Source organism: Sinocyclocheilus rhinocerous, unplaced genomic scaffold, assembly GCF_001515625.1.
Source record: "Sinocyclocheilus rhinocerous isolate Xijiao unplaced genomic scaffold, SAMN03320098_v1.1 scaffold3980, whole genome shotgun sequence".
Taxonomy (NCBI): Eukaryota; Metazoa; Chordata; class Actinopteri; order Cypriniformes; family Cyprinidae; genus Sinocyclocheilus; species Sinocyclocheilus rhinocerous.
In genome coordinates, this window is record NW_015648640.1 from 3,777 (window position 1) to 17,940 (window position 14,164).

A 14,164-nucleotide genomic window follows, 5' to 3' on the forward strand; every position below is an offset into this window, starting at 1 on the left:
TTTTAGAGAAGAAAGAAATCACCCACTGACTTTCAAAGCTTTCAAACGACTTTCTACTTTGAGGATCTTGATAGAAATGTAGTGGAGTGAAAAGTACAATATTTGTCTTTCAAATGTAGTGAAGTTAAAGTCATAAGTTCCCAGAAAAATTAATACTCAAGTAAAGTACAGATACTCAAAAAGTGTACTTAAGTACAATACTCAAGTAAATGTACTTAGTTACTGTCCGCCTCTGGTGACATGCACTGACTAGTTGTCGCCTTTACTTATGCTGTTTGATAAACTGTTAGATTAATTCATATTGAGTAAAAATGTCCAAACTTTATAATCGTTATCGACAAATTTTACTGCGATCTCGATATATATCGATTATCACCCAGCCCTAGTCAGATTAGACCAAACTTGCAGGAAAACTTCATCCACCATTGGATACCTTCATTGAGGCAGTTGGGTGGACCATACAAGAGCATCACTTTCCTTTTCTTGTTGTATTCATTACTCTAATGAAATGCATATTCAGTGTTGAAATTATGTTGTGCAGTGTCAGGAAACGAGGCTTTATCCTAACCTTGTATGCATTGCCAAAGGACTTTCTTGTAATATGCATAGCTTCTGTCATGAGCAATTTTTTTTTTGACTAAGTCTTTCAGCAATTCTAACATCTCAGCCTCAGATAGAAGAAAATAACTTCTCTATTCTCTGTTACTCGGTCTATAGGTCACACTTCTTAAGATCTTTTCTCACTTTTTTTGTCTTTTGCTTACAGTTTCTCACATTTTGCAGTAGATGTTTCATCCAGTCGACTTATTTGCAAGTGAGAATGCTAAGAAGGTAAGAATAAAAAGGATAAGGATATATTACATTTGAAAGTGATTATAGTATAATGTAGGATAAAACAAAAAACTTAAGATTTCAATTTTCATAAATTTTAGCATCATGTTTTCTTGATTTGGTAGTCAAAACTCCATTGATAGCATTCAAAAATTGAAAATAACCATTATATTTAGGATGTGCACCAGACAATGTCTCTTGGTTGTCTTCAGTTTAAAATAACTTTTATTAAAAATTGTATTAAGAATTGTTTTGAAATTGTATTTTTTGTACATGTAAAACAACGATTTCACCTCAGGGCAAACCTGGGAACATGATGGGACCTCTGCTAGTTCATCTGCTTTTTCAAGGTATAGAATATGTTTTCCTCATTCATATAATAGATGCAGCTGATAAGGGTATACAGTATGAAAAAAAATGTCACTGTAGATATTTTTCAAATATTTTTAAACATTTTCTGACCTCAGAGGTCAGGTATTTCAGCACCTTTATTTCTGAAGATATCTGTTGTCTTTTCTTGTGCTGCTTCTTTGGCATTTTACTGTGTTGCACAACTGGTAGACTAGTAAGTATGTGGCTAAATTTAAGGTCATGCATTTTTAGAGGCTATAGCTGCAGTTGGTTAGAAAAACGATTCCGTATTTATGTGAGATCAGCCAAGGAATTCTTAGCCAACATAATTTCGACAACATGATAACACTCTAAATAGCCTACTGATTAATACAAATTAATCCATTATTGTCAGACTTAATCATTTGAGCAAAAGGGAAGGTATAATATTTCTTGTAATATTCAGGGATGCAAACTTGTCAGCGACATTCACCGTTTTGAATAAAAAATTGGTCATTTGTGTGATTTGTGTAGATCCAGTGAGTTTTTAAATTGTTTGTTTGCAATCATGTGATTCTGATGACGCGCGAAATTCAGATGGAGGGCAGGAAGTGAAAAGCAGAATAGATGAGATGGAGGAAAGTCCGTATACTGTACTGGTTTAGACACTATTACAAGAAAAAGGTATAGACCCTTTTTCAGTTAGTAAACATTGTGACGTGTTTTATAGGTGGAGCTTAGGTGGAGGCAGAAAGATTACACTAGCTAGCAAGTTTTGTTTGCTTGTTTCTTAACAATGACTGGAGAAAATTTGATTTTATCTGAATATGTAATGTCACTCACTGTCCAAGAGGAGAATGAGTTTTTTGCCCAGCCATATTTATTTGAACCGGAGTATACCGACCAGGAACTCCGCGAGATGGAGGAGGCTGCAGCGGCACAAACTACAGATGTAGTTCACGTGGTTTCCCTGTGCTATAAACAAAACTTGGTTCTCGCAAGACTACACCCTTCTCCCCGGAGCTTACTCTCACGAGACTACACTAATCTCCCCGGAGCTTACATTGCGTCTTCTGCTGCGCCTACGTCATATGCTCGAACACCTTCTCATGAATGCGCCTGCTTGAGCGACCGGAAGCTGGAGATTAGAGTTTATAAATTTTTTTAAATCAATATTTTTCTTAAACTAACGCATCATTTAGCTTTAGAAGGCCTTTATTAACACCCTGGAGCCGTGTGGAGTAGTTTTATGATGGATGGATGCAGTTTTTTCGGCTTCAAAAACAGGGGCACCATTCACTGCCATTATACAGCTTGGAAGAACCAGGACTGGGGCAGCACGATTAATCGAAATTAAATCGCAAAGGCGATAAATTGTGATTAGGCAGAAGCTGCGATTGTCATGCGTATCTTTCAGTGAAGCACGGTTCTGTGATCAGTAGTAAATCTCCATCCGAAGGCCAGAAGGTGCTCTCGCGCTGAAACACCAAATACGCCCCGCAGAAGAAATCAGGAAATTCCTATAGCGGTTGCTGAATAAACAGACGATTTAACTGCTGTCATTGATTCAACGTGACTAATAAACACACGACTACGACAATATATGGTTTATCTGAATTCGTCTTATTATAATGTTTATTATAATAAATTATATAATACTGCAATGCTAATCGACATAGCCTATATCACTGCTTAGTATACTATGAAGCATGTTGTGTGTCATCTCACAGAAGAATTTACTTCAAACACTTGACTGACATTATGAAGTGAGTTTGGATTAAAAACATGTTATTAAATCTGGTATTTTCACGTGCTTTCAGATGGAACAGCATTTACTACACAGAGCCGTAGTTCACTAACAAGCTACGCAGACAGCTTTCATAATCGCAGAATGATATCTTCGATTTCATAATCGCGCGATTAAATCGTCTGCGATTATGAGCGTGATTTTGCGTAGCTTGTCAGTGAACTACGTCTCTGTGTAGTAAATGCTGCTCCATCTGAAAGCACGTGCTGGAGATTTACTACTGATTACAGAACCGGCTTTACTGACAAGATGCGCATGACAATCGCATTTGATTAATCGTGCAGAATTAGAAAAGTAGAAAGTAAGCGAGACGACACAAGCGGCTTCCTTTATGTTTAGCCACTGGTCATTAGTTAACTTGTTTCCCAATTTCTGATTAGGTGGGCATGCATGAGAAATCTTTAGACTCATAACCAAACCATAATCCATAAAAGACAACAGTTTATTTAACCTTAACTGATATTAAGTGTGCGCTGCAAATGCAAGCATTTTTGATGATCGTTTCTGTCCAGTCCGCTCATTTTATTACAGCTGTCGTCGTTTTCTTTTGTCTGGCAATGGCAGCAGGTATGTGATAAAATTTCAAATTGGAGCCTGTACTCCATCGATTCTGACACTCAAAGATGACATTTTAAGATCCTAATGTAGCCGACTCTATACTGGTTTGTATTGGCCACCTCCAGGTATTCCTTTGTTTTTTGCCTCCAGCTAATGCTGTAACGTAATTGTGGCATCGGCACAAAAAGGGTCTATTAACAGAAAATCACAACATATGTTGGACGTGATCCTTATGTTATGAAGAGGAGCAATTTTTCAACTAAACTGAAATACTTGCCTGCCAACGAGGCGGTTGATGTAGGCTAAGCAACTAACCCTGATTGCAAACAAGCTAAATGAATCCTGCATTTATATGGGATGCGGGATATATCACTCCTGAAACTTTGCTGCATGTACAGGGTATGTGGCCGTTGGTCCTGTTAGCAGCACGTAAAACAAAACTTTTATTCAAATTCTGTATTGATTATAGCCTAGAAAGCAAATGGCACTTCCATATAATCACTAAAAAGCTGACACTCACTTCAGTTTATCTCACAATGTTCGTTATAAACAATGAAGCTCTCTAAACTGCACATATAATATCTTGTTTCCATCGTGTCTACGTGAGGCGTTTAGCATTGAGTGAATTTTGACTGTCTCATGCTGAATGCGTGAGAGTCGGCAGTCCTGGATTATCTATTTATATATTTCTTTTATCTTAATATATTATTATATCCTATATAGAACATTTGCACACATGAGCATTATCCCCATTATTTCTCCCCTTATGAATAACAAATTTTCGTAAACTATAAAAGCTCATTGTGGTTTCTCGGTTTGACCGATTTGAGCATCCATAAACAACGCAAAACATAGGCATTTTGAGTTTCTACTATCACTTCCTGCCCTCCAGCTGCATTTCGCGCCAAAGCAATGACGTCATGTGCAAACAACCTATTCTGTACCCGTTCGAAATCAATGGCTTTCAAACTCTCTTGTGTGCTTTTGTGCGCACGCTCTAGTTCCAAATTTTAAAACCAAAAGTTTTTATTTACAACGTGTTTTTGCAGCGTTGAGTATTGTAGCCAATCACAGGCATCTCTGTTGAAAGCACTGGCCAATTAATTTTTGTTTTTTGCAAGTTTACGGAGTTCTACACGCTCACAGATCTTCCTATTATAACGAGACAAAAAGAAAGCATACACTGTGTAAATAAGATATTAATTGTGTAGTTAGTTATTGATTATATCAGGAGTTTTCGCATGAGTGAGCTTGGCCATTTGCGCTATAAGGGAAGCGCCCACTCGGTTTCTCTACATACTTAATTCACAGTTTGAAGAAAAGTTTTGTTAGTCTAGGGGCCAAACATCCATGTATACTGTTTCAGGAATGACAAATGCGAGTGTAAAAAATGTTACGAGTGAATCTGCTAAATTGTGCCACGAATCATTGCTATGATTGACAGTGATAACTGTAGCAATGGATGGAATGAAACATCTGACAAGCCGATATAAAAAATAGAGCTGTGCATTAAGGGATGTCACATTTTTCACCCATGATGAGTTTGCGTCCATGGATGTTTCTAATCCATTCATTCATAACCTATAATAATTACAGATAGAGACATGGTGCGTTTATGCCATTGTAAAGTGTTTAAAGTGGGCCTCACCCTCTGTATGTATGAAGCGATATGATACAACAAGTCCACATCCAAAAACCTAGCAAAACACACACAAAAACAACACGTAATTTAAAGTAGGTTTGCACGGAAAACATCTGCCAGTCAAATCACTTTACAGCAGATAATGCATACTATGAAGTATTTTTGTGATTGAAAGCAGAAAATATATTGATTGAAAACAATAAAGAAAAAGTTTTTTTTTTAGTTTAATTAATCTACCACACAGCCATTAATGTTCTTCAACTTTTGTCCCACAGGTGTTCTGTTGTATGATGCTTTGGGATGGGAAGTGAGAATGCCAAAGGAAATTCACGGCCTCAAAGGTTCCTGTCTGGTTATACCATGTTCTTTCAGCTACACATCATACCCACCCAAAAACCCACTTAGAGTTGTGTGGTATCAGTGGGTCTCTAAAGGTTATCCTTTAGTTTACGATCCTTTGCATGCAAGCGATGTCATTGAGAAATTCAAAGGCAAAACTAATTTATATAGAAAATCAGGGAATTGCAGTCTGCTGATTACCGTACTGGAACTGTCCCACCATGGAGAGAAATTATATGCATGGATTGACCCTGAAAATGTTGGATGGCGCACCTACAAATTTTATGATGTCACCTCTACAGTCCTTGTTGATGGTATGTAAATATTCTTGGAATACTTACACTGTAATATCTGTGACTGTAGTGAAATATTGTGTGGTCAGTAACAATGGACATAAGAAAATGCTTCTTCCAAGTTTACATTTTTCAAAACATCAAACATCAAAACATTTTATGAAATTAATTTACAATGTAAAGTAAAATATTGTTCAAAATGAAGACAAAGAGGCTTGGATACTTTCTGGCTGTACAGCGTTGTAAAATGTGTTCATAGAGGAACTAATTTCACACATCACAAAAAATGACCTCAAGACTAGTTAGTAAAAAAAAATGAAAACGTTTCTAAGAAAAGGGAAGTTAGTTCTGAGAAAACCTCTAGCCTATATTTTCTTTTTTTTGCCACTCAGTCTTGTATCTAATGCAGTGAAATTCAGATATTTGTGAGTGTCCAAAAACTTGTTAGGGGTCACTTTTTTAAAATGGTATAATGTACTAATGTTTCTGTAAATTATAGCAAGTCCACAGCAGCCCAGCATCAGTATTTATGGAGGTGAGAAAATGGGTGACACCATCACAGTAGAATGTTCAACTTTCCACACGTGTCCATACAGCAAACCAACAATCACTCTGAACGGTATAGAACGAAATGACCAAATCAGGGATGAATCTATTAAAGATGGCCTGTTGAAAATCACTCTGACATGCACAGGTGTCGTAAGGGCAGAAAGCACGACTATTAAGTGTTCAGTAACACATCATGGTGGCATAAAAGCGACAGCTACAGAGGTCAAAAGGTCAAAATGTGAGTAAACACAAATATGAACTGCTTTGTGTTATGTAAGTTATAAGTTCACTTTAAATGCAACAGGTGGACCTATTACAAGATTTCAGTTCAATTTCAGGTGTTCATCATAACATAACGATTGAGCCTGAACTGGCAGATGCCACTGAGGGCGTCGCAAAGAACTTCATTTGTAGCGTCTACCATTTCTGCCAGAAAGAGAATCCAACCATCACATGGAACTATGAGAACATGCAGGTCACAGAGAGGAGAAAAACACTTTCAGGTTTAAATCAGATCAGCTATTCCAGCATAACCTTTCTGGGTGCAAAAGAAGATCATGGGAAGAAATTGATTTGCACTGCAAAATTTTCTGGAGGAGACATTTCAGCTTCTGTTGTTTTACATGTACAACGTGAGTAATTTGTTAGCATCACTTATTATGAGTGTGATCTCTCTGTGTCTTCTAATTATATTGGTTTCTATTTTCATTTTTATATAGATATAAATAACTAAATGTCACAGTCTTCAGCTGGTGTGCCCTAGATGGCCACCAGAGGACACTGTCTTTTGTGTGAGCACATGGCTTGTTGTGTGTTTGTTGGTGCCATGTGCTCTCCTGTCTATTGTCTGACCCCACCCATCTTGTTACCTCATTATTGTTTCAGTGGTTCCACCTGTGTCTCCCTCATTACCCTCCTCATTTGTCTCCCTATTTATTCTCCTTGTGTTTGCAGGCCTCTGCTGGTTTGTTAATTGTCGTTTGATGTATGAGTTGTTTGTACCCATGTTGCTACCGGTTTGGTGCTGCTCTGCCTGATCCTGCCTTGCTGTGTTGTGCCTTGTTCCTGGCCTACCTGCCTGTTTTTCCACCTAGGGGTAGTTATTGTTGGTTTTTGTTTTGTTTTTATTATTAAAAAAAAAAGGCCCATTCTTCTTGCATTTGAGTCCTCGCTTCATCTCGTCATCCAACCCGTGACACTAAAGAAATGTGAAAATCTGTCATTGTCTTATGTTCAAACCATTTAGTATTTTAATATCTGCATGCTAAATTCTGCTTTATCTTCTTTCTTGTATTTATTTGTATGTTGAATTGGTCCAGAAAATTGTGAACACAGCAAGATTTTGTAGTCCATTAGCTTGACTGAAGTGAAGTATGCTTTTTGAGATTTCAGTATTTTCCCATTCAAATAAATAGGAGTTGGTCCTGCTTGCCAAAAAAAGCTGCCTGGAGGCATTGCAAATATGGCCACTGTGTGAACTAAAGGGACTTTTAAGTCAATATGTTTGTAGCAGCTTACCTGAACAATAACACATCTGGTTTAATGGCACATACATTTGAAGGAAGCTATATCTCCCCCTTGAGTATTGATGCTTGTTACTGTGTTCACATACTTGTGTAAAGTATGTTTCCTAAGGCTGAAATATGACTATTTTTAGGAAGCATGGTTTGTCGTTCCATTGCTTTGCAGATGACACTCGAATCTATCTGCCCTTAAAACAGAGGTCTAATGCAATGGAAGCACTTATGACTTGCTTGTCTGATGTGAAAGCCTGGCTGTCTTTACATTTTAATTTCAAAGAGTAAAACTGAAATTTTCTTTGGTCCGTCGGATTCTCTTAGTTCACCAATATTAAATCTTGGTGATTTAACCTCTTCTGTAAAGCCTTGGGTAAAAAAATCTGGGTGTTTTTTTTTCCTTTTTTTTTGTTTTTTTCATGATGGCTTGAAATTTGACAGATAATTACAGTGGACAAATCCTGCTTCTTTCCGCTTCGACTACTAGCGAAAGTAAAACCTATTCTGTCTAGTAAAAAATTTGAAAAAGTAATTCATGCTTTTATTACATCTAGATTGGACTTCTGTAACTCGCTTTACTTTGGGATTAGCCAGTCAGCTCTATCCCACTTGCAGATAGTTCTAAACGCTGTTGCAAGACTTTTAACCAGTACAAAATTGAGACCACATTACACCAGGTTTACTGGTTGCCTGTGCGTTATAGAGTCCATTTTAAAATTCTTCTTTTAGTATTTAAATCTTTAAATGTTTTGGCCCCTCCTTATCTTTCGGATTTATTGACTGAGCATTGTCCAGTCTTGTCTCTCCGGTCGTCCACCAAGAGATGGTTATGCATCCCAAAGTCAAAGCTAAGGTGCAGGGGTAACTGCACTTTCTCAGTAGCTGCCCCCAGACTGTGGAAAGCTCTACCCTTCAGTATTAGATCTGCATCGTTGCTATCTGTTTTTAAATCCAAGTTGAAAACCTATTTCTTTGATTTGGCGTATTATTAATGGGGAAGTTTTTAATTGCACTGTTTTTAGTTATTTTCTATCGTCTTATGTCTTTTTCTCTCTTTTCTTTCTTTTTTTTTCCCATTGTGCAGCACATTGATCAACCTACGTTGTGCTTAATAGTGCTATATAAATACAATTGGCATTGACATGACACTTCATTTGCGCCAAAACCATAAATACAACAGCCTCAGAAAGCTTATTGTTACTTATTGTTTTCTACTGATTTTCTCACAGAGTACCAGAAACCAGTCCAGATCCTGAATGAAAGTATGTGGGATTTTTCCCCCCTGACACCATACTCTCATATTTATATTACTGTCCTGCACTCATAGGCCTTTTGATAATAAGCAACAATACCTTCAGTTCTGTAATAATATTGATTAATCCATTATATGATATATCATTTTAGCTCATTTCCAATACGTGGCAGACGTGATACCCAAGATCACCGCGTTGCCTCGTTCATGTGTGGTAATACCGTGCAGTTTCAAGATGGAAGAGGAATATGTCACTCATCTTCGGGTTCTTTGGGTCACTGAAGGAGGTGGCTACATGTCCCACACCGACCCAGACGATGTCTTGGACAACTTCAAAGGCCGCACAAGACTCCTCGGAAACCCGGATGAGCAGAACTGTACTGTGGAGATGGATAATGTGCAAACTCATGACAACGGGCCGTTCTGCTTCCGAGCAGAAAAAGGAAACGAGAAATACAGCTTCAAAAACAGCTGTGTGTTCATTATAATGCGGGGTGAGGAAATATAACCAATCACTTGGGTTTGCAAACTTCTGAAAACTTCACAACAACATTTACAACAACTGTATTTCATGCATCACATTCCAAAACTAATTTAATGTCTTTGTGTTAAAAAGCACCCGTCAAACCTGTGATGTCATCCCTCCCTGAAGACATCGAGCCCAGGACACGAGTCGCCGTCAAATGCTCAGTCAACCACACATGCTCCTCTCACCCTCCCCAAATCACCTGGAGCGTCCCAACAGCCCGAGAAACTATCAGCCACAGTCACATGGGTGGAGGCGTCTGGGAAACAGTGTCCGCTGTGATCTTTATTCCAACTGGATATGAAGAGAAAGATGAAATTGTCTGCACCGCCAAATTTTGGGGTGGTAAAACACAGGAAAATACTGCCTTCCTGAGTATTAGAAGTAAGTACAGACTGATGTTAATGGGATTGGCTTGTGCATGTTAGACTCTTTGGTCCATTTTTTAACATGATTGGTCAAATAGAAACTGTATTTCATGATGTGACTGTTAATCCTTTTAACAATAATTTTATTATAGGAGTTCAGGGGCTTAGATTGGAGACTCTTGGGTCTAATATCATTGCTCCCTCACTTGTGTTCATTCTCATTTGTGTACTTGCTGGAGTCTTCATATATAAAATGCGACACAGGTATGTTTTTTTTTTTTTGGGGGGCTTATACTCTATGAATGTCTGTATTTAAATTTTAGGTCTCTATAGCCCTGTCCGAACAGGATTAGTTTTACATGGAGAGGTGGGGTTGAACAATTATTACTAGAGCTTCTCAGTGATTTTAGTTCCATCCGAATGTGCCATCTCAGTGGACCTAACTGATATAATAAGCAACATATTACAAGCAATGTGGAATGCACATGATGACAGGGAGGTGATGGCGGTGCATAAATCAAGTTACCCCTCCCACTTCTGGTAGTAAGAGATTTCTTATCCTGTGTGAATTGGCCATTAATATTACAGACGTCCTGTGGTAAAATTACTGCATCTACCCTTGTAAAACTAATCTCGTCCAAATGGTGCTTATGTCAAACCATCTAGAGCCACCAGGAGGTCAAAGTTGCACTGATTTCTGCTTGTAACTTCCATTTTGTCAAAGACATACTTTTTTGAACTCATCCTAGATACTTTATCAGATCATCTCCAACTTTGGGTCAAAGAATGTTGAGACAGTGCCGTTCTCACCGTTCTCAACCATTCTAATGTAACAGCAAGGACGCCAAAGTAAAACTGTATCTCACTTTTACATTGTCATTTCTGATTGTAGACAGCTTCATCCAGATATGCAAGAGTCACAATCGCAATCTGAACGGAGGTATGTGAGGAATGACATTAATTTATCAATTTTTACTAATGAATTAATGTTAAAACCTTTGGATTTATAATACACTAGCAATTGTAAGCCTGTTCTCTAATGTAGGAGGTCAGTTTGGAACAGATTATCAAGGTGAGGTTTTCTTTACTAAACTTATCTTTTTATCTTTGTATCTTTGTATTTGTTCCTGAGATTAAATTTAACATTTTTCTCCCAGCCGTTTAAGTATGTCTGACAGAAGAGCAGCTTGGACTAATAGAGGAAACAGGAGTGATAGAAGGCAAGTACAACATAGAAAGGTCAAAAAAGTTAGTGTTGGTATTTCTTTCTAATGAACTAACTAGTGCCATCTACAGGGACACTGGAGATGATACTCAAAGACAAATGAGGCGTGAACAAAGGTAGGTTGAAAATATAATTATAATTATAATTTGTATTACATTTGTAGTCAAACTATTTAAACGTCACATCTCTCAACAGACGGAGCATTTGGAGCCGATTTTCTAGGTAATGAATATTCACATTTTTGTATTCATTTCATGTGTTTCATTATTAAAATCTTCAATTTTATTTATTTATTTATTTGTAGACACCAATCACCCAGAACCAATGCAAATCTCAGAACAGATTACAGGTATTAAAAAAATAATAATAATAAATAACAAAACGGATTTTCATAAGAAAGTAGTTTCTATTCATTTTCCTAGTTAAAAGACACATATGACTGATAATTAACATTAATAAAATGTGAAGGTGAATATTGATTCATGCGGTACATTTAATTAACTACGAAAACTATTTCTCCAATTACCTTTCAACATTACACTTCAGCCACTCAGGCCGTCATTTTGATAGCACCACAATATTGACACTTTGAGAGGAAATCATTTGACAAATGTTCTACAGTTGTCTTTGCACACTGAACAGAGAAAGTATTTAAACATGTTAAAAACAATTCCTCACAGCATCACACATTTTTGCTTCTATCCCCCACTCACTAATGAAACTCTCTTCACAGAACAAACAACATTTGTACGGTGTCAGGAAACAAGCCTTTCTCCAAACCTCATATGCCGTCACCAAAGAGGTCAGTGCATTGAACCACATCTATGTTTCTTAAAGGGGTCATGAACTGCATTTTTTCTTCTACGTTTTATAATGTTCTCTGAGGGCCACTTACAATGTTAGCAAGATTTTTACATCACTTAGAAGTAAACTTAGAAGTAATAGGCTATTTTCTGTCCTGTTTTTGAACCTGGATGCGAGCAGTGCAATTCAACACAACTAGAGACAGAACCAATTGCAATCAGTGATATTGTCTTCACTGGATGCGGCGCTGCAAATCTCCAACAGTAAATTGATGCTCTGTTCTACTTCTGATGCTCATGCTACTGTACTTACAGTATAACATGAAGAAATGGATTCTGCACTAATGAGGAACTTTTGAGTTCTGAAACTTACGGGATGTTTTTATATCACAATGACATCTGATGTGAATTGATTTCTCAATTCATGACCCCTTTAAGGCCTAAAATCATTACACAGCATGTTACACAGCAAAAAAAATACTTATTCAGTTTCTGAGGAAAATCATACTTTTTCAGTTTCTTCCTGATTCTTCCTGGTTTTTTGTCTATTCCTTTTCACCATGCACCTCAGTGAGCCAAAATCCTCAGTGAGTATATATTTTTATTTCTACCATTATTCAACTGGAAATGATTTCTATGATTTCAAAAGCTGCCCCAAAATATGTTATTGACTGACCTCTGTGTCCTTTTTTTGCCTTTTTTTTAATATTACATTAAGGGTTATGATTATGAGGCTGTTTACTCCAACATGGAAGATCTCAACGTGTATGGAAATATCTGATGATAATGATCAACACAAAGTTCAACAGTTTTTTCTTTTTTAAATGCTCAAAATAATATTAATCAGATTATATGCTTTCAAATGTAATCACTCTTTTTGAGTCTGTATTGACTTAAATGATTTTATTAATGTTGTTGTCTCTGTTGTACTCTGCCATTTATCAACACTTTCCAGCATATTTGTGTGAAAACATAACAATAAATATAAAAGTTCCATCCATTCTAGCACCTTGATGATTCTTTATCAATTTCATTATCCTTATCAATATCATACTGCATAAGTTTGCAGTAAGTTTGTAAAATATGCAGTAATGTATATGTTGTTGTGAAACAAATTTGCACCAGTGTATACAATTCTTACACTGTTACCAGTATTGACAGCAAACTGCATGAACATATTGTGATTAAACCAAATGTTTTTAGAAATAATAATCTTTGTAGCAATGATTGTGAAAGGAAACAAGTATAACCCCAATCAGGCACAATAACAGGCCCAAAATTAATGATTAGCAGTGTTAATGTCTTGACTGGTTAGGCAAGATGGATGAGGAGAAGCTGATCTAAATGCAGCTCTTTCACTTTATTTAACAAACAACACCATTCACTGAACTAAGCAAACCAAGGGCAAAAAGTAGAAAGGCTAATGAGAACAAAACTAGAAACAGGTGTGCAACATAATCAGGAATGACAACAAATGGGTAGCAGAAACAAATGAAACAGGAATGAAACATGAAAAACTAAAAGTGGTGCACTTTGTTTTTAAATTTACCACTTGTGTATTATAAAGATCTCTCTTGTCAGAGTCACAAATTGTGACATTCTTTTCAGGAAATACTATATTTGAGTGACACAAGTGCATTGTGATGAACTCTGACACTAAATAAGACCAAGGAGATATCTTTCATCTTGCTGGGTGTGGGCCTCACACCAACAAATGGGCTGAACTTCATAAAAAAAGAAGAAGGAGATATCTTTCATCTTGCTGCATGGGTGTAGGCCTCACACCAACAAACGGGCTGACCTTCATAAAATAAAAAAAAACGTTTTCTTTCTTTCACTTCACCTATTTTTTACTTTTCTCTTCTTGGTAATAGGTTCTTTCCCCAATCCTCTACAGAGGACTACTAAAAAGGTAAGAATGAAAAACTGAAGGATGTTAAAGTATGCAAGTGTGTTAAAGTGCTTAAGAAGAAGACTGAAGGGGGTGAGAGAGAAAGAGAGAGAAGAAATTACTCTGAAAAGCTGCAGTATCCACCTTTTTCCAAAAGAGTGTGTTTTAAATTATGGGTGGCACTTCCGGTTTAGAGAACTTCCATTCAAAATGACTGAAACAAATCATTTCAA

The 14,164-nt window shown here is 37.0% G+C and overlaps 1 protein-coding gene across 2 annotated transcripts; it reads left to right on the top strand.

The window, feature by feature from the left end:
* Window positions 1-1,133: 1,133 nt before the first annotated feature.
* On the top strand, window positions 1,134-13,027 carry LOC107710141 (myelin-associated glycoprotein-like). 2 transcript variants are annotated; one of them, XM_016514871.1, is made up of 17 exons: window positions 1,134-1,181; window positions 5,444-5,821; window positions 6,300-6,587; window positions 6,688-6,981; window positions 9,096-9,128; window positions 9,271-9,612; window positions 9,735-10,028; window positions 10,165-10,276; window positions 10,905-10,952; window positions 11,058-11,084; window positions 11,170-11,232; window positions 11,309-11,353; window positions 11,433-11,459; window positions 11,542-11,586; window positions 11,971-12,039; window positions 12,612-12,627; window positions 12,759-13,027. In XM_016514871.1, the coding sequence occupies exons 1-17, from the start codon at window positions 1,145-1,147 to the stop codon at window positions 12,819-12,821; spliced, it is 2,181 nt and encodes a 726-aa protein (XP_016370357.1). In that variant the 5' UTR covers window positions 1,134-1,144; the 3' UTR covers window positions 12,822-13,027. The 2 variants fall into 2 exon arrangements, with proteins under 2 accessions (XP_016370357.1, XP_016370356.1); XM_016514870.1 differs by lacking the exons at window positions 1,134-1,181; window positions 5,444-5,821; window positions 6,300-6,587; window positions 6,688-6,981 and adding an exon at window positions 7,330-7,445 and having other exon boundaries at window positions 12,759-13,016.
* Window positions 13,028-14,164: the final 1,137 nt, after the last annotated feature.

Bases quoted from the DNA above. Each gene is read 5' to 3' on its own strand.
- LOC107710141 (XM_016514871.1), top strand. From the start codon at position 1,145: ATGATGGGACCTCTGCTAGTTCATCTGCTTTTTCAAG. The intron at 1,182-5,443 runs GTATAGAATATG...TTTGTCCCACAG, and splicing joins AGTTCATCTGCTTTTTCAAG to GTGTTCTGTTGTATGATGCT. The intron at 5,822-6,299 runs GTATGTAAATAT...TGTAAATTATAG, and splicing joins CTCTACAGTCCTTGTTGATG to CAAGTCCACAGCAGCCCAGC.